At 35.9% G+C, this 13,864-nt stretch overlaps 1 protein-coding gene across 4 annotated transcripts; it reads left to right on the top strand.

Annotated features, from left to right (window-relative positions):
• The first annotated feature begins 6,446 nt into the window (after positions 1-6,446).
• LOC141460297 (retinol-binding protein pinta-like) lies at positions 6,447-12,451 on the top strand. Of its 4 annotated transcripts, none has more exons than XM_074140172.1 (7): positions 6,447-6,589; positions 8,654-8,836; positions 9,145-9,304; positions 9,561-9,816; positions 9,892-10,005; positions 10,480-10,585; positions 12,026-12,451. In XM_074140172.1, the coding sequence occupies exons 2-7, from the start codon at positions 8,692-8,694 to the stop codon at positions 12,175-12,177; spliced, it is 933 nt and encodes a 310-aa protein (XP_073996273.1). In that variant the 5' UTR covers positions 6,447-6,589; positions 8,654-8,691; the 3' UTR covers positions 12,178-12,451. The 4 variants fall into 4 exon arrangements, with proteins under 4 accessions (XP_073996273.1, XP_073996275.1, XP_073996276.1 ...); XM_074140174.1 differs by having other exon boundaries at positions 6,461-6,585; XM_074140175.1 differs by lacking the exon at positions 6,447-6,589 and adding an exon at positions 7,833-7,879.
• The last annotated feature ends 1,413 nt before the right edge of the window (positions 12,452-13,864 follow it).

Raw genomic sequence — 13,864 nt, 5'->3', positions numbered from 1 at the left:
TGTGTAAATTTTAGTAACAATCTATCGAGTAAAAAACGAGATACTTAGGGTTAAAGTTTGTGTCTGTTCTATAATGTGAAAAGTTTAACTTCAAATATCTCGAAAACTACTCGATAGATTCTGTTTATATTTTACCTGTATATGGATACTTCTATTGCCTATAATTGTGTAAAGTTTAATAAAAATGTATCGAGTAAAAAACGAGATATTTAGGGTTCAACTTTGTGTTTGTTCTATAACGTGAAAACTTTAACTTCAAATATCTCGAAAACTACTCAATAGATTTTGTCTATATTTTACCTGTATGTGGAGACTACTATTGTCCATAATTGTGTAAATTATAGTATAAATCTATCGAGTAAAAAACGAGATATTTAGGGTTCAACTTTGTGTCAGTTCTATAATGTGAAAAGTTTAACTTCAAATATCTCGAAAACTACTCAATAGATTTTGTCTATATTTTACCTGTATGTGGAGACTACTATTGTCCATAATTGTGTAAATTTTAGTAAAAATCTATCGTGTAAAAAACGAGATATTTAGGGTTAAATTTCGTGTTTGTTCTATAAAGTGAAAACTTTAATTTCAAATATCTTGAAAACTACTCGATAGATTTTGTTTATATTTTACCTGTATATGGATACTTCTATTGCCTATAATTGTGTAAATTTTAGTAACAATCTATCGAGTAAAAAACGAGATACTTAGGGTTAAAGTTTGTGTCTGTTCTATAATGTGAAAAGTTTAACTTCAAATATCTCGAAAACTACTCGATAGATTCTGTTTATATTTTACCTGTATATGGATACTTCTATTGCCTATAATTGTTTAAATTTTAGTATAAATCTATCGAGTAAAAAACGAGATATTTAGGGTTAAAGTTTGTGTCTGTTCTATAATGTGAAAAGTTTAACTTCAAATATCTCGAAAACTACTCGATAGATTTTGTTTATATTTTACCTGTATATGGAGACTACTATTGCCTATGATTGTGTAAAGTTTAATAAAAATGTATCGAGTAAAAAACGAGATATTTAGGGTTCAACTTTGTGTCTGTTCTATAATGTGAAAAGTTTAACTTCAAATATCTCGAAAACTACTCAATAGATTTTGTCTATATTTTACCTGTATGTGGAGACTACTATTGTCCATAATTGTGTAAATTATAGTAAAAATGTATTGAGCAGAAAACGAGATAATTAGGGTTAAATTTCGTGTTTGTTCTATAAAGTGAAAAGTTTAACTTCAAATATCTCGAAAACTACTCGATAGATTCTGTTTATATTTTACCTGTATATGGATACTTCTATTGCCTATAATTGTTTAAATTTTAGTATAAATCTATCGAGTAAAAAACGAGATATTTAGGGTTAAAGTTTGTGTCTGTTCTATAATGTGAAAAGTTTAACTTCAAATATCTCGAAAACTACTCGATAGATTTTGTTTATATTTTACCTGTATATGGAGACTACTATTGCCTATGATTGTGTAAAGTTTAATAAAAATGTATCGAGTAAAAAACGAGATATTTAGGATTCAACTTTGTGTCTGTTCTATAATGTGAAAAGTTTAACTTCAAATATCTCGAAAACTACTCAATAGATTTTGTCTATATTTTACCTGTATGTGGAGACTACTATTGTCCATAATTGTGTAAATTATAGTAAAAATGTATCGAGTAAAAAACGACATATTTAGGGTTAAAGTTTGTGTTCTATAAAGTGAAAAGTTTAACTTCAAATATCTCGAAAACTACTCAATAGATTTTGTCTATATTTTACCTGTATGTGGAGACTACTATTGTCCATAATTGTGTAAATTTTAGTAAAAATCTATCGAGCAGAAAACGAGATATTTATGGTTAAATTTGTGTCTGTTTTATAAAGTGAAATTTTTAACTTCAAATATCTCGGAAAAAGATTCGGCAGTAAATCCGATTTTTTTAATCTTGTCGAAGGTAAGTAAACATTTTTTTTGCTTCTTATATTGTAGTGGTGCTGATTTTCTCTGGTTACTACCCATTTACTTCCTTTTTGGCTCAGATCCGGCCTATATACAGAGAAGGCAGTGTCATTATCTGCAATTGTTGAAAAAGAGGTCTTCCGCTTCCATAAATTCTTTTTTGCAGCATAGTTTTTACTACTTTTTTTTTGCAGTCTGAAAATTAAATTAGCGTCCGGTGTAGATCCTTATAACTCTATCCCATAGCTTATCCTTGAGTAGAATAGAGCGAAATATGCTAATCTTAGCACTTCCAAAGGAACTTCATTTCTTAATTAGAAACTTCATTTCTTAATTATGGAACTTCATTTCTTAATTAAGGAACTTCATTTCTTAAATAGATCACAGAGACCGACCAAACCATACTTTGGCGTGCCTGGCTCTTTGAAGAAGTTACTGGGTGGTCTAGTCGGGCATTGTTGTTTCCTTCAATACCTACCGTATGTTGTAGCTCTACAGCACTGAAAGAAGCTACACTAAAACTTGAGAAACTATCGAAATGTAAAAGTGATCAGGGCAAATAATGTAAGAGTTTTAAAATCGGGTTTTTGTTTTATTCTGTTTATACCTTCCATTAATTTTGTTTTGGGAACGCCCCGATAATTGAGACCACCCTACAGCAGTTGGTTGTGTTAGTCTCTCTTACCTAGTAAGATAGGAAGTATTGCAATCAAGCAGATTTCAGTTTTTGAGTTGAAATAAAAAGTGTTTTTACAAATTAGTATTTGTTTGACTGTGTCTAGTTAAATACGGGGATTCGCAGAAACTCTAGAAACTTACCTCTTCTCCAAATAAGTAGGAGGATACTGTTAATTCCGAAGTCGAATTTGCTTTGAACAATACCCTTAATCATTCCCTTGGAGATTCCGACCAGTCGTTTCCTGTTTGTCGTTGACCAAAGGGATAAATTTAATGACATTTTAAAGCAGTTTATTGACGAATTGAAAAGTAATGAACGAGATTTAGCTGATATGTGAAATAATGCGGCAATGAACATTGATAAGTCGCAGGCTCAGAACAAATTAAACTTCGATTGACGATATAAGATGACAAAAAATATAAGCAAGGTGACCTTAGTGATGATCACTGACACAGATTTCACCCCAGGTGTCAATAAAAAATGAATTCCTAAATTTCATTTTGTCTTTCTTTTTTGCGTTTAATTTTTGCTACAATAAGCGCTAGGGTGTTTCATTTTTCCGAAGTTGTGAGTATCACACAACTTTGCTTGCCCCCTGAGTCTAAGATATATATGCCAAATTTCATGAAGTTTGGACAATGATTAGAGGTTGCACACATTAGCCACTATTATCTCAAACTAGCTAATATTTCTTATATTGAAGTGTTTTGTGTTAATGTAAGTTGAAATTATAGAAAGAAAACTTACATTCCAAACTCCTAAATAAAGGAGTGAGAGTTTTAATAACTCTTAGTAGCTTCTCTTGAATGGGTTCCATCTTTTAGAACATTAAGCCTTGCTCCTAAAAACTCATCACTGGGCACTTTTTCTAACAGCCAAATACCTCATTTAGTTCCAATTTTCAAGTTTAAGTATTAAACTGTAATGAACAAAGAAACATAAATGAAATTATAGAAAGAAATTTATGTTTCTTTGTTCATTACAGTTTAATACTTAAACTTGAAAATTGGAACTAAATGAGGTATTTGGCTGTTAGAAAAAGTGCCCAGTGATGAGTTTTTAGGAGCAAGGCTTAATGTTCTAAAAGATGGAACCCATTCAAGAGAAGCTACTAAGAGTTATTAAAACTCTCACTCCTTTATTTAGGAGTTTGGAATGAAAACAATTTCACTTTCAGGATCCCAGGAGCTTTGCATCAAGCAAGGTGGATGGCAAAGGCATTATAAGCACTCAAAATAGCCCTTTTTGCTAAACAACTGAATATCTCTCAACGAGAATTGAAAGGAATGGAACGCTTAGCCGATTTTGTCAGTCTCACATATGTTCGATTTTGGCACGAGGCAACTGTAAGTCGATGGGCTCCAAAGAATGATCTGGATTGGCTACAACTTCTGGACTCTTACCCGGATACAGACGTCAAAAACAGTGCAGTCACAGTTGCCAAAAGGCATCTTTGGTATCTGTCGGAAACAAACGTGTGATTGGCTTTTTTGGATGAACACATTACTGAAGAAGTTAAACAAAGTATGGTTCAAAATTTGGAAACCAAACCTGCGAAGAAGAAGCAATTAAAAAGATTAAAAAGAGGGTAAAAATATAGACTTTGAAGGAAAAGACGAGCCATTTCGTTACCAAAAAAACCAAGACGTTCTTTGAGTTATTTGGGTTCTTCGACGTGACAGAATACTGCAGCGATTCTCTAAGAAGCCACGTAAATGCTCTTAAAGTGGTCAATGATGAGGAATAGTTTTGATAAAAAAGTTTAACGAATCGGTTAGAGACGAACAACGAAAACAATACTTGTCGAGGATGGTCGAGTATCACAGAGAAGTCGTCACTAACCGAACAAAAGAAGAGATTGCATCATATAAAATTGTCTAATATATAAGTACCTTATATGTTCATAATGCCTGCCAAACCTTGTATTTAGAGTTATTATAATTTTAAGTTTGTGATTTATAGTTTTTCCAATAATTGTCATAAATATTGAAAATTTCGTATTTTTTCCAAATTCTATAAAAGTGGTCAAAGTGTGCAACCTCTAAATATGATCAAATCTTCTCGAAATTTGGTATGCGTAACTTTTAAATTACTGAGACTCGGAAGGCAAGCAAAGTCTGCCAAAATTTTATATTATTTTTTTCCCCCTACAAAATGAAACACCCTAATAAGCGCGTTAGCGCTATAAGTAACAGTGATTACAGAGTAACATTGAATAACAGAAGTATACGAGTGGAGAAGTTACCCAGTGGTAACACTCCCAAATATTACATAGTCACTCTCTTCACTGGAGAGTATATCACGAGGCCATGCCTTTTAAGGCGTCTTGTCGGGTTGTCAGGAAGAGTTCTAGAAGAAAGATTTTTAGCTAGAGGATTTATATGAGATTGCAGGTTGAAATGGAGTTTTCTGTATCGTGTTTCAGCGACTTGTGTGTCAAAAGGAATGTTTAAGGTCAGTGTGTATAGTCCAGGTTGGAGACATAAAAAGGAGCGTGTACAATAGTTCGAAGTATTTTAGATTGTAGAGATTGAATCCTTTGGAGATTGGAGCGTTTGGTTGAACCCCACAGCTCTATTCCATGCGCCCAGATGGGTTTCGAAATAGAAGTGTAAATTAGTCTTTTGTTGTCCAGAGAGAGTTTTGATCTGTCGTCTAAGAGTCTTTTAAGTAGTCGATAGCGTCTGTTCAGTTCTGTTCTTTTAAGTCTAGTGTGGAGGGTCCCAAGAAAGTCTTCGGGTCTAAGTAAAGCCCAAGGTAGCCAGGCAACGTTCACTATTGGTAGAGGTGTTAGGTTATAGATGACTGGAGGAAGAGTAATGCGCCTGAAGTGTGAAGGTTATGTTTTGAGACTTGGTTTCATTAAGTTTAATAGCCCATCTCTTGAATCACTGTTGTAATGAGGAGAGATGGGTCTGTAGATTTCTATGTGCTAGGACAGCATCATGATTAGCCGGTGTCTTCTGCGTATGTAAGACGTGTAGTGTTAGGATCTGTTGGTATGTCTGAAGTGTAAATGGAGTAGGAGTCTGGGTCCTATTCTCTACTTCATTTTGTCTAAAAGTTACAAAGAATACATCTTCAACCAGTTAATTTACCAAAATCAATTTGTGAGTGTGTGTGTGTGTTTGTGTGTGTGTTGTTACGAATCTCCGGAAGTATACAATTAACAGTAAGTACGAGGGTCGTTTGAAAAGTCCGTGCAAAGTCAGAGCGCGTATCGAGGTTATGTTTAGTTAGTAGCATCTCTTGGAAGAACACACACCAAGTTTCAGCCAGATCGGTCTATTTCTTTGTGTTTGGCATTCGTTTGAATCGAGGAAGTCGAGTGATTTTCAAAAAATGGACGAAAAAGAATTTCGTGTGTTGATTAAACACTACTTTATGAAAGGCAAAACGCCTCAGGAGACTAAAGAGAAGCTTGATAAACATTATGGTGACTCTGCACCTTCGATTAGAACAGTTTATAAGTGGTTTCAAAATTTTCGGAGTGGCGATATAGGCACAAGTGACGCTGAACGTTTTGGACGCCCTGTTGAGGTTACTACTCCAGAAATCATTGATAAAATCCATGATATGGTGATGGATGACAGAAGAGTGAAGGTGCGTGAGATTGCTAGTGCTGTGGGGTAGGTAGGTAGGAGCAAGGCTACAAGCAAATTGCGTCAATAATTTACATATTCGTGTAATAATTACATTGTTTTATATATTATCTCAAAGTGTATCATTAAATTGCGAGAGAACCATGAGCAAAGAAATATTCTTCACTGCACTAAGATAGCCCTAATTATTATTGTAAATTTATAGAAGTAGGGGAAGGGCGACTAAGGTCAGCAAAGGATAATAAACACGCGTATTAACTGGCACATTATGCACTAGTAGTTGATCTGAGCTTACAGGCGTCTCATTAACAAGCAGGCGAATTTCTCACCATTTAGACTCTGGCAGGTAACTTCTGTGTTCTCAGTTTCCTCCATCGTATCCCCGCTCCCTCAGAATCCCGATGTTGATGCTTACTTACAAACATTTTCTGTGTATTCATCGCAACTCAAAAACATAATTGTAGAAAGTTGTAATTCAGTATTTCATTCAGGTGCCATCAGATGATTCGACAAATCTATCTCTGTAGTGTGCGTCTGCTGAATGTCGTTTTGGTGAAACAAACCGGAAGTACCACCTCTCTGAATGGCTTCTTCACTTTTCTTTCAACTTTTTGTGTACTCCGTTGCATTTATACAAAATTTTATTAAGGAGGGATATTCTAGGAGACAAGGGCCTCTAAACTGTAATTTCAATTACTCGTATAGTATTAATGTGGGCCTACTGAAAATGTGTGAGTGAGTGGGCTAACATTGATAACGTCATAGCTCTCATACTTTTCTAACTTCTGACCGACTTCATAATCCAACCATATTCAACTAGCTATGAGGGATTAGCTATGAGGTTAGCATACTGGACTCCCACGCGGAGGTCCCGGGTTCGAATCCAGCAGCTGACCCTTAGATTTTCTCTTCCTAGGAGCTTCTTACAGCTCACTGTCCGGTGATGGACAGTGTTGTCTGTAACGAGAGAACACTGTCCGGAGGCCGGCAGTGCACTGGAAAAAGCTCCGGGCGCTAATAACCTCAGCTGTTGATGCGCCAAAAAAAATAAAAAAAAACAAAAAAAAAAACTATAATCAGAGAAGATTCATCAGTACAGTACAGTTTGCTAAAACGTCATCCACACACTTAGCAGGAGAAAATATCTTTCCTGTAACAAAGTCATCATCTTAATGAGAATTTAATGCTTTTTCTTTTCGTTAGCTCCAAAAATTTATGGCTATTTTGGGGGTGGGGGGTGGTAAAGCTTGTACTCACATGTACAAGCAGCTATTTAGCTGCTTTCTTGAAAACGATTGTGAATTGGACCATGGCGTAATTTAGCAATAGAGACACCTTCTTGCCCAAAGCCATTTCAATCCCTTATACTGAATTTACGGGAGGTGGGGGTTATACGCATTTGGCTCTCTCATAACTCGCTTTTCCAGTTTCTAAAGAAGGCCACTAAAGATGTATGAAAATTTGAACTAATAGTTTTGTTTTATTTTAAAATTATGTTTTATCCATAAATATCGGAATAGAATAAAACTTTATTTTGTAGGTAAATTTAAATGTTTGGAATGTTTGATATTTGAGTGGCTACCCTGTTGAGGGTGTATGAGAAGGGATGACCGTTAGGGGTGCAACCGGGTAGCAGGTAGTAAGAATTGTCCTCAGTTTAGTTTTTGTCACTCTTTATGAATGTTATGCTTTATGTGTGTTATGCCTTATGAATTAAGTGAATAAACTATATTTATGTTAATTTATGTTTAATTTCAACCCTTAAGAGTATTAAGTATATTATTATTGTTTATGTGTTTAAGTTTGTGTTTTCACCCATTTTTATTTCATTATTTTTACAATTTCAATAAAAATTTTTACGAAAAATTAATAAATGAAGTATAATGTACAAAACATTGTAACCTTCATAACAGTGCTAATTAGAAAGGTTATGATGAGCAGGATAAGAATGCAGGGAAAACAAAGGAAAGGAAAATGCTGCAGCTACTCATAAATATCAATTATTATGTTGTTATACAGGAATTTCCGTCATTCACAGTATAGAAGCTTTTTTCCTGATAATCTACACAGAATTTAGAATTAGGATATTAGATTTCCAAAGTTATAATTTAGGGTGATCGATGTTGTTTTAAACATACATATAATCGTGTTCACTGGCAACTCTAAAGCGAAATATCGATTTATAGCTACTTCGATTTTTCGTTTCTGAATGGCAGTCAGAATGGAATGGTTAGATAGTAGGGTTGAAAGTTGATTCTGCTGAGAATCTCCTTCGCTCTAGAAATCGAGACTCAAAAAGGTAAGGGCTAGAGTTGTCGGTCATGAAGCTTGTTTGATCTTCGGTTCTCCGAACTTTACATCCGCAGTTCTTAGAAACTTTCAGTTTAGTAATATTCCATGTTTTTCACAGTTGCCGAAAAGAACGTAAGAATAAAGAAGCTTTGAAAAATGTGGCTGGAGGAATTGCCTGAAGAGCAGAAAGACTTGGTGTTGGAGGAGTTTGGCTACAGCCGAAAGCAGTTGGACTCAGATCTGGAGCAGCTCAAAGAATGGCTGAAACTGCAGCATCACCTGCCCGCTGGCAGACTGAAAGGTAGTCAAACCTTAGCATCTTTCCAGAGATGTTGCTAGATGTATTGGAACGAGGAACTTGTTCCGCGACCAAAGTGGCGGAGTAGTTCTAAGAAGTAAGAGGAACTTCGTCTATTCTACATGGTTAGAGTTTCATCACTAACCGTTTTTGCGCTTATACAGTATTGGCAAAAGCACGAGTCAACCATTTTCGGTTAAATATGTGGCTAAACTGCAAAATAGCTTAATAACTATCTAAACATTACAAGGCATTTTATCATTGTTTCACTTTTCCTTCTGGCTTACTGTATGTACTGTGTACTGTTGCAGAGAGCGATTCCTTCCTGAAGATGTTCCTTGCCGGCTGTAAAGGAAGTCTGGAGAAAGCAAAGAGGAAGTTGGATGCCTACTATACCTACAGAAGTCACACTGTAATTTTTGACTGTCGTGATCCCTTCCATCCTGACTATATGAACACCAAATATTTAGCGTGAGTACCATATTATATTTGCAACGAAGGCTATGAAGGTTTAGTTAGAGTACTACCGCTTTTTAGCAACTTCCGGTACTGCGATTTTAGCTATGAGTTAATCAAGACTCAGCCTGCTCCTCTGACCGCGGCCTTCTAGGGAAAAAGATGACCGTTCTTAAGGAATTGTTACTGTGATGTGCCTTCCTTGCTAACAGAATATTTGTTAAGTGTTCCTCGTCAGATTCTGATCAATCTTTTTCTATCCTGGTTTCAGATATTACGTCCCAACGCCGAAGTTAACAAAACATACACGATTTGCTTTCTTCAAGCTGGCCGATGAAAATCAAGAGAAGTTCAGTTTGTTAGCCATTGTTGGAAGTATGTTGAACGTGGCAGATTTGGGCCTCAGGCTTGAAAAGAACTTCGGCGTTAAGTGTTGTATCCTGTTCGATGCTAAGAATGTTACGATCAGCAACCACATAGCCAAACTGAAGCCATTGGTTGTTAAGGACTTTATATATTACACATTGGTTAGGAAATCCATCCATAAATGTGGTGTCCAACCCGTGTTGGCAATGACTTTTCCTATGTTTCTTATGTTGCAGAAAACCATGCCATACAGATACAGTAATTTTTTTGTGATAAATGCTCCAGAATTCGTGGCCACTGCGGTAAATACTTTGATCCTGCCATTGATGTCGAAGAAAATGAGATCCAGGGTAAGATAGCTTTCTAAGTGGTGCCCAATGCAGTTAGACAACAAAATACATTCTACATGTATTTAATTCAAACAGAAATAAAAAGTCTAAGAAAGTAAAGTAAAAGTAAAGAATAAGAAAACTGAAAATGCGGATAAATTCTTAGCAACTCGATGGTCTGTAGTAAACTCACGAATGCTGACACGTGTCGTGCAGATATTTTCTCTAGAGTTACCATCCATCTTTCCTTCGAGGAAAAAAAGAGGATTGCAAAATATCAAACCATTCTTTTTGACAAATACTATATTCAGTAACCGGAGTTAACACTCAAGCAACTTTTTGTACCAGCCGAGAGCCTTGCTCATCAGGGCGTAATTCCTTACATTATGCAGAAACAGCACTTTAGGAGGGAATCTTCCCATCTCCTATCACAGGAGTACCTGTCGAACTGCATCTTACCTCATTTTCTCCAGTGAGATTCTCTCATTGTTCCAGATGTACATCACGGCCAATGGTATAGAAGAAGTGAGTCATTACTTTGATAAAAGTGTCCTGCCCAAGGACTATGGAGGTGATCTGCCTTCGATGAAGACACTTAATGGTTTGTAAATTCAAATTTCTTAGTTTTACACTTTTTTTTTTTTTAATTTATTTGCTATTCACAATCTACAAAGAATAGAATTCGTAATAAGTGAATACGATAAAAGAAGTCTTCCTGACTGGATCAACATGAGGAGAGAAGCTGCCCACCGGCAACACTCTCGCTGGAGTTTCTTACTTTACTGGAGATTGTCACGAGGCCAACAGCGTTTCAATCGTCGTGGAGGACGATCTGGAATCGTTGTGGAGGCGAGATTTAGAACAAGAGGATTGGTACAGAATGGAAGAGAGTCAAAGAATTTTCTATACTTAGATTTAGATTCGTCAGTTATATATGAGATTTTGAGATCGTTATGGAGGGTAGAGTTAGACACATAAAATGGAGAATTTGTAATCTGTCGGAGAATTTTTGATTGGAAGGACTGTATTCTTTGTGAATTGGAATGTTTGGTTGAACCCCACAGCTCAAGTCCGTAAGTCCAGATCGGTTTAAATACACTGTTGTATATTAGTCGTTTATGTTCCAGTGGTAGTTTGGATTGTCTGCCAATTAGACGTAACAGTAATTTGTTTCGTCGGTTGAGTTCTAGTCTTTTCAGTTTAGTGTGCGGATTCCACGTTAGTCTTTTGTCGATGTACATCCCAAGGTAGCGAACTAAATTAGCAGAAGGAAGAGGAATTGAGTTAAAATTTAAAGTGGGACAAGAATTACGACGCAGAGTAAAAGTTATCTGTTCGCACTTTTGAGTATTGAATTTGTCTTTCCACTTTTTGGCCCAGGGTTCTAGTTTGTTTAGATGATATTGTAGATGAGAGGAGGCTGTAGTGGCGTCTGAGTTAGAAGAGAGAATAGCAGTATCGTCAGCGTAAGTGCAGAGCAGTGTGTTTGAGTCAGTTGGTAGGTCAGATGTGTACACAGTATAGAGAAGCGGTCCGAGAATACTTCCTTGAGGTACACCAGCCCGTGTCAGAGAGTAGTCGGAAGAGGCAGATCCACAACTTATCTTAAAGAAGCGGTCGGTAAGAAATGATAGTATAATCAAGTAATAAGTTGATGGAAGAGCACTCTAACTTCCACAATAGTCCTGGGTGCCAGACTCGATCAAAGGCCTGAGCCACGTCGAGAAAGGCCCCACAGCAATATTGTTTCCGCTCCAGAGAGGAAGCAATGGCGTCTACTACTCTGTGACACTGGTGAATAGTGCTGTGCTGTTGTCGAAAGCCAAACTGATGTGTTGGAATTACAGTCGCAGATTCCAGAATAGGGTAGATGCGTTTAAGTAGAAGTTTTTCTAATATTTTCCCCATAATCGGTAGCAAACAAATAGGTCGGTAAGAGGTTGGAAGGTGTAAAGGTTTATTAGGTTTCGGTATCATAGTTTTACACTTAATTCTATAAATTTAACTTTAACTAACAATGATCTTACTTTTTAATTTACAGATTTCTGGAAGGATTTGGAACGGGATCGTAGAGACTGGTTCGTGAACGAATTGACTGAACAATGTGACGAATCCAAACGAATCGTTATGGAAGATCCAGCAAATCCGTACTTCGGCCTGCCAGGATCTTTAAAGAAATTGGTCGTGGATTGATCATCGTTGAAGAAAAGTCTAGTTTAGAGCACAGATTGGGCTAGTCCTGCCATTTTTTGGAATTCTCGCAGTTCCAGCAGGATACTCTACCTGCTGAAGTTAAAAACACCAATACCTAATTACTCAATTATTGTCCTTTTGTGCAGCAGTATTGTTTTTAAATAATGATATGTCTTTATTTAATCTGTGTAAACAAGAACGTAAGCCATGTGGTAGAAGCAGCATCTCATGTAAATAATGTTTAATTTTTCAAATAAACTTTATATTTTTTCAATTCTGTGTTCTTGTAATAACCTATAAAATATTGATTAGAGGGCAATCTCTTTTCAGTCAGCAATAGTGTGAATTCCTGATTTGACCATATGATTTGAATTAAACATCGTAAAATGAGAGTCAATTAAAGAATGAAATTCGGGCAATATTCTTGGATTATTTTAAGGAAGGATTTATAGTTGTTTTAAGGGCTCTAAGTAGTTGGAGAAATTTGGAAAGTTGAGGAGGATAAGTACTAATGCTTTGTCAACTCGTGTTACCAATTTCAGGGGAAGAGATGTGAACCCTGGAAGTAAGGCAACCTTGAACCAAAAGTTTAAAGAGAAGCTGCAGAAGCACCACTGGGATAACTATCAGAAAACTGGCTGGCGGGTTGGTAGTGTTATTTCTACCAAAAATAGACCATGCAGAACTTTTGGTATGGTCCAAAAGCTTTAATGGTTTACGCCACGTAATTTTCACCTCTGTAAAGATTTAAAGAGTGCCAAGCTCTTCTTGAAATTCCAAGTAGTTTTCTATTTTAAAAGCAAACTGTCACATGCAATGAGAAATGGGTATATTTTAGCAAGATACTCAAAACAGAATGTTCTGCGAGTGTTAGACTCAGAGAGAGAGTTGAATTCTGCAACTTATCTCACAACTCTGTAGCACAATTAGATAGGGTACAAAAGCTGTACCCCTCTTTAGCCAACAGAAAAACAAATTCTAGCTGATATGTCGAATATTGTTCATCGTTTTTGGTGACAGATTAATTAAAGAAAGCCTACTTTAAAATGACTATTGGTCCATCTAAAAGAGTTTTCAACAACTTGATTAACTAACATGTTGAGTGCTCGTGAACACGTTTTCTTGTAAAACAAACGTAATTTCTCACACGAAGATAAAAGGAATCCTGGTATATCATTATATACCGTCTGAAAGCCCATTAAACAAGGAAACTTTTATAGAAAAGTGCCAGCACCTAGGTCTGATAATGATCACATAAGGGCCTAATGGATTTTCTTAAAAATTTTGATTACTTTTATTTTTCCAGCTTTCGGAGGAAGATTGAGGCTGATTGGAGAATAACTTATGCTACGAAATGTTATCAATTTTTAGAAAATTTATCTGTCTTTCTAACCGTGCCATCAGAATCGAATTTGGACTAAAACTTTCTGAGTTATAACATTTTTATTGGAAAAAAGTCATGATTTTAGAAAAAAAATGTAAAGTGACGTCACTCAAGAACAGTGGGAAATATGAAGTTGGCCAATGCGTCATTGAACTCCACTTTAGATACAGTAGGCCTATGGACAATACTTACTGGTTCACCCTGTATATGGTTGTACTTCTATTCTTCTATGATTAACTAAAGTTTCAGGTTAAAAGAATACATCTTCAACCAATTAATTACCGAAATCAATTTTGTGTATAA

Source organism: Rhodnius prolixus, unplaced genomic scaffold (assembly GCF_049639745.1).
Source record: "Rhodnius prolixus isolate KJV_2025 unplaced genomic scaffold, Rpr scaffold_6, whole genome shotgun sequence".
Taxonomy (NCBI): Eukaryota; Metazoa; Arthropoda; class Insecta; order Hemiptera; family Reduviidae; genus Rhodnius; species Rhodnius prolixus.
Note: the sequence above shows the minus strand (reverse complement) of the source record. Positions and strands in the feature narration are given on the sequence as shown.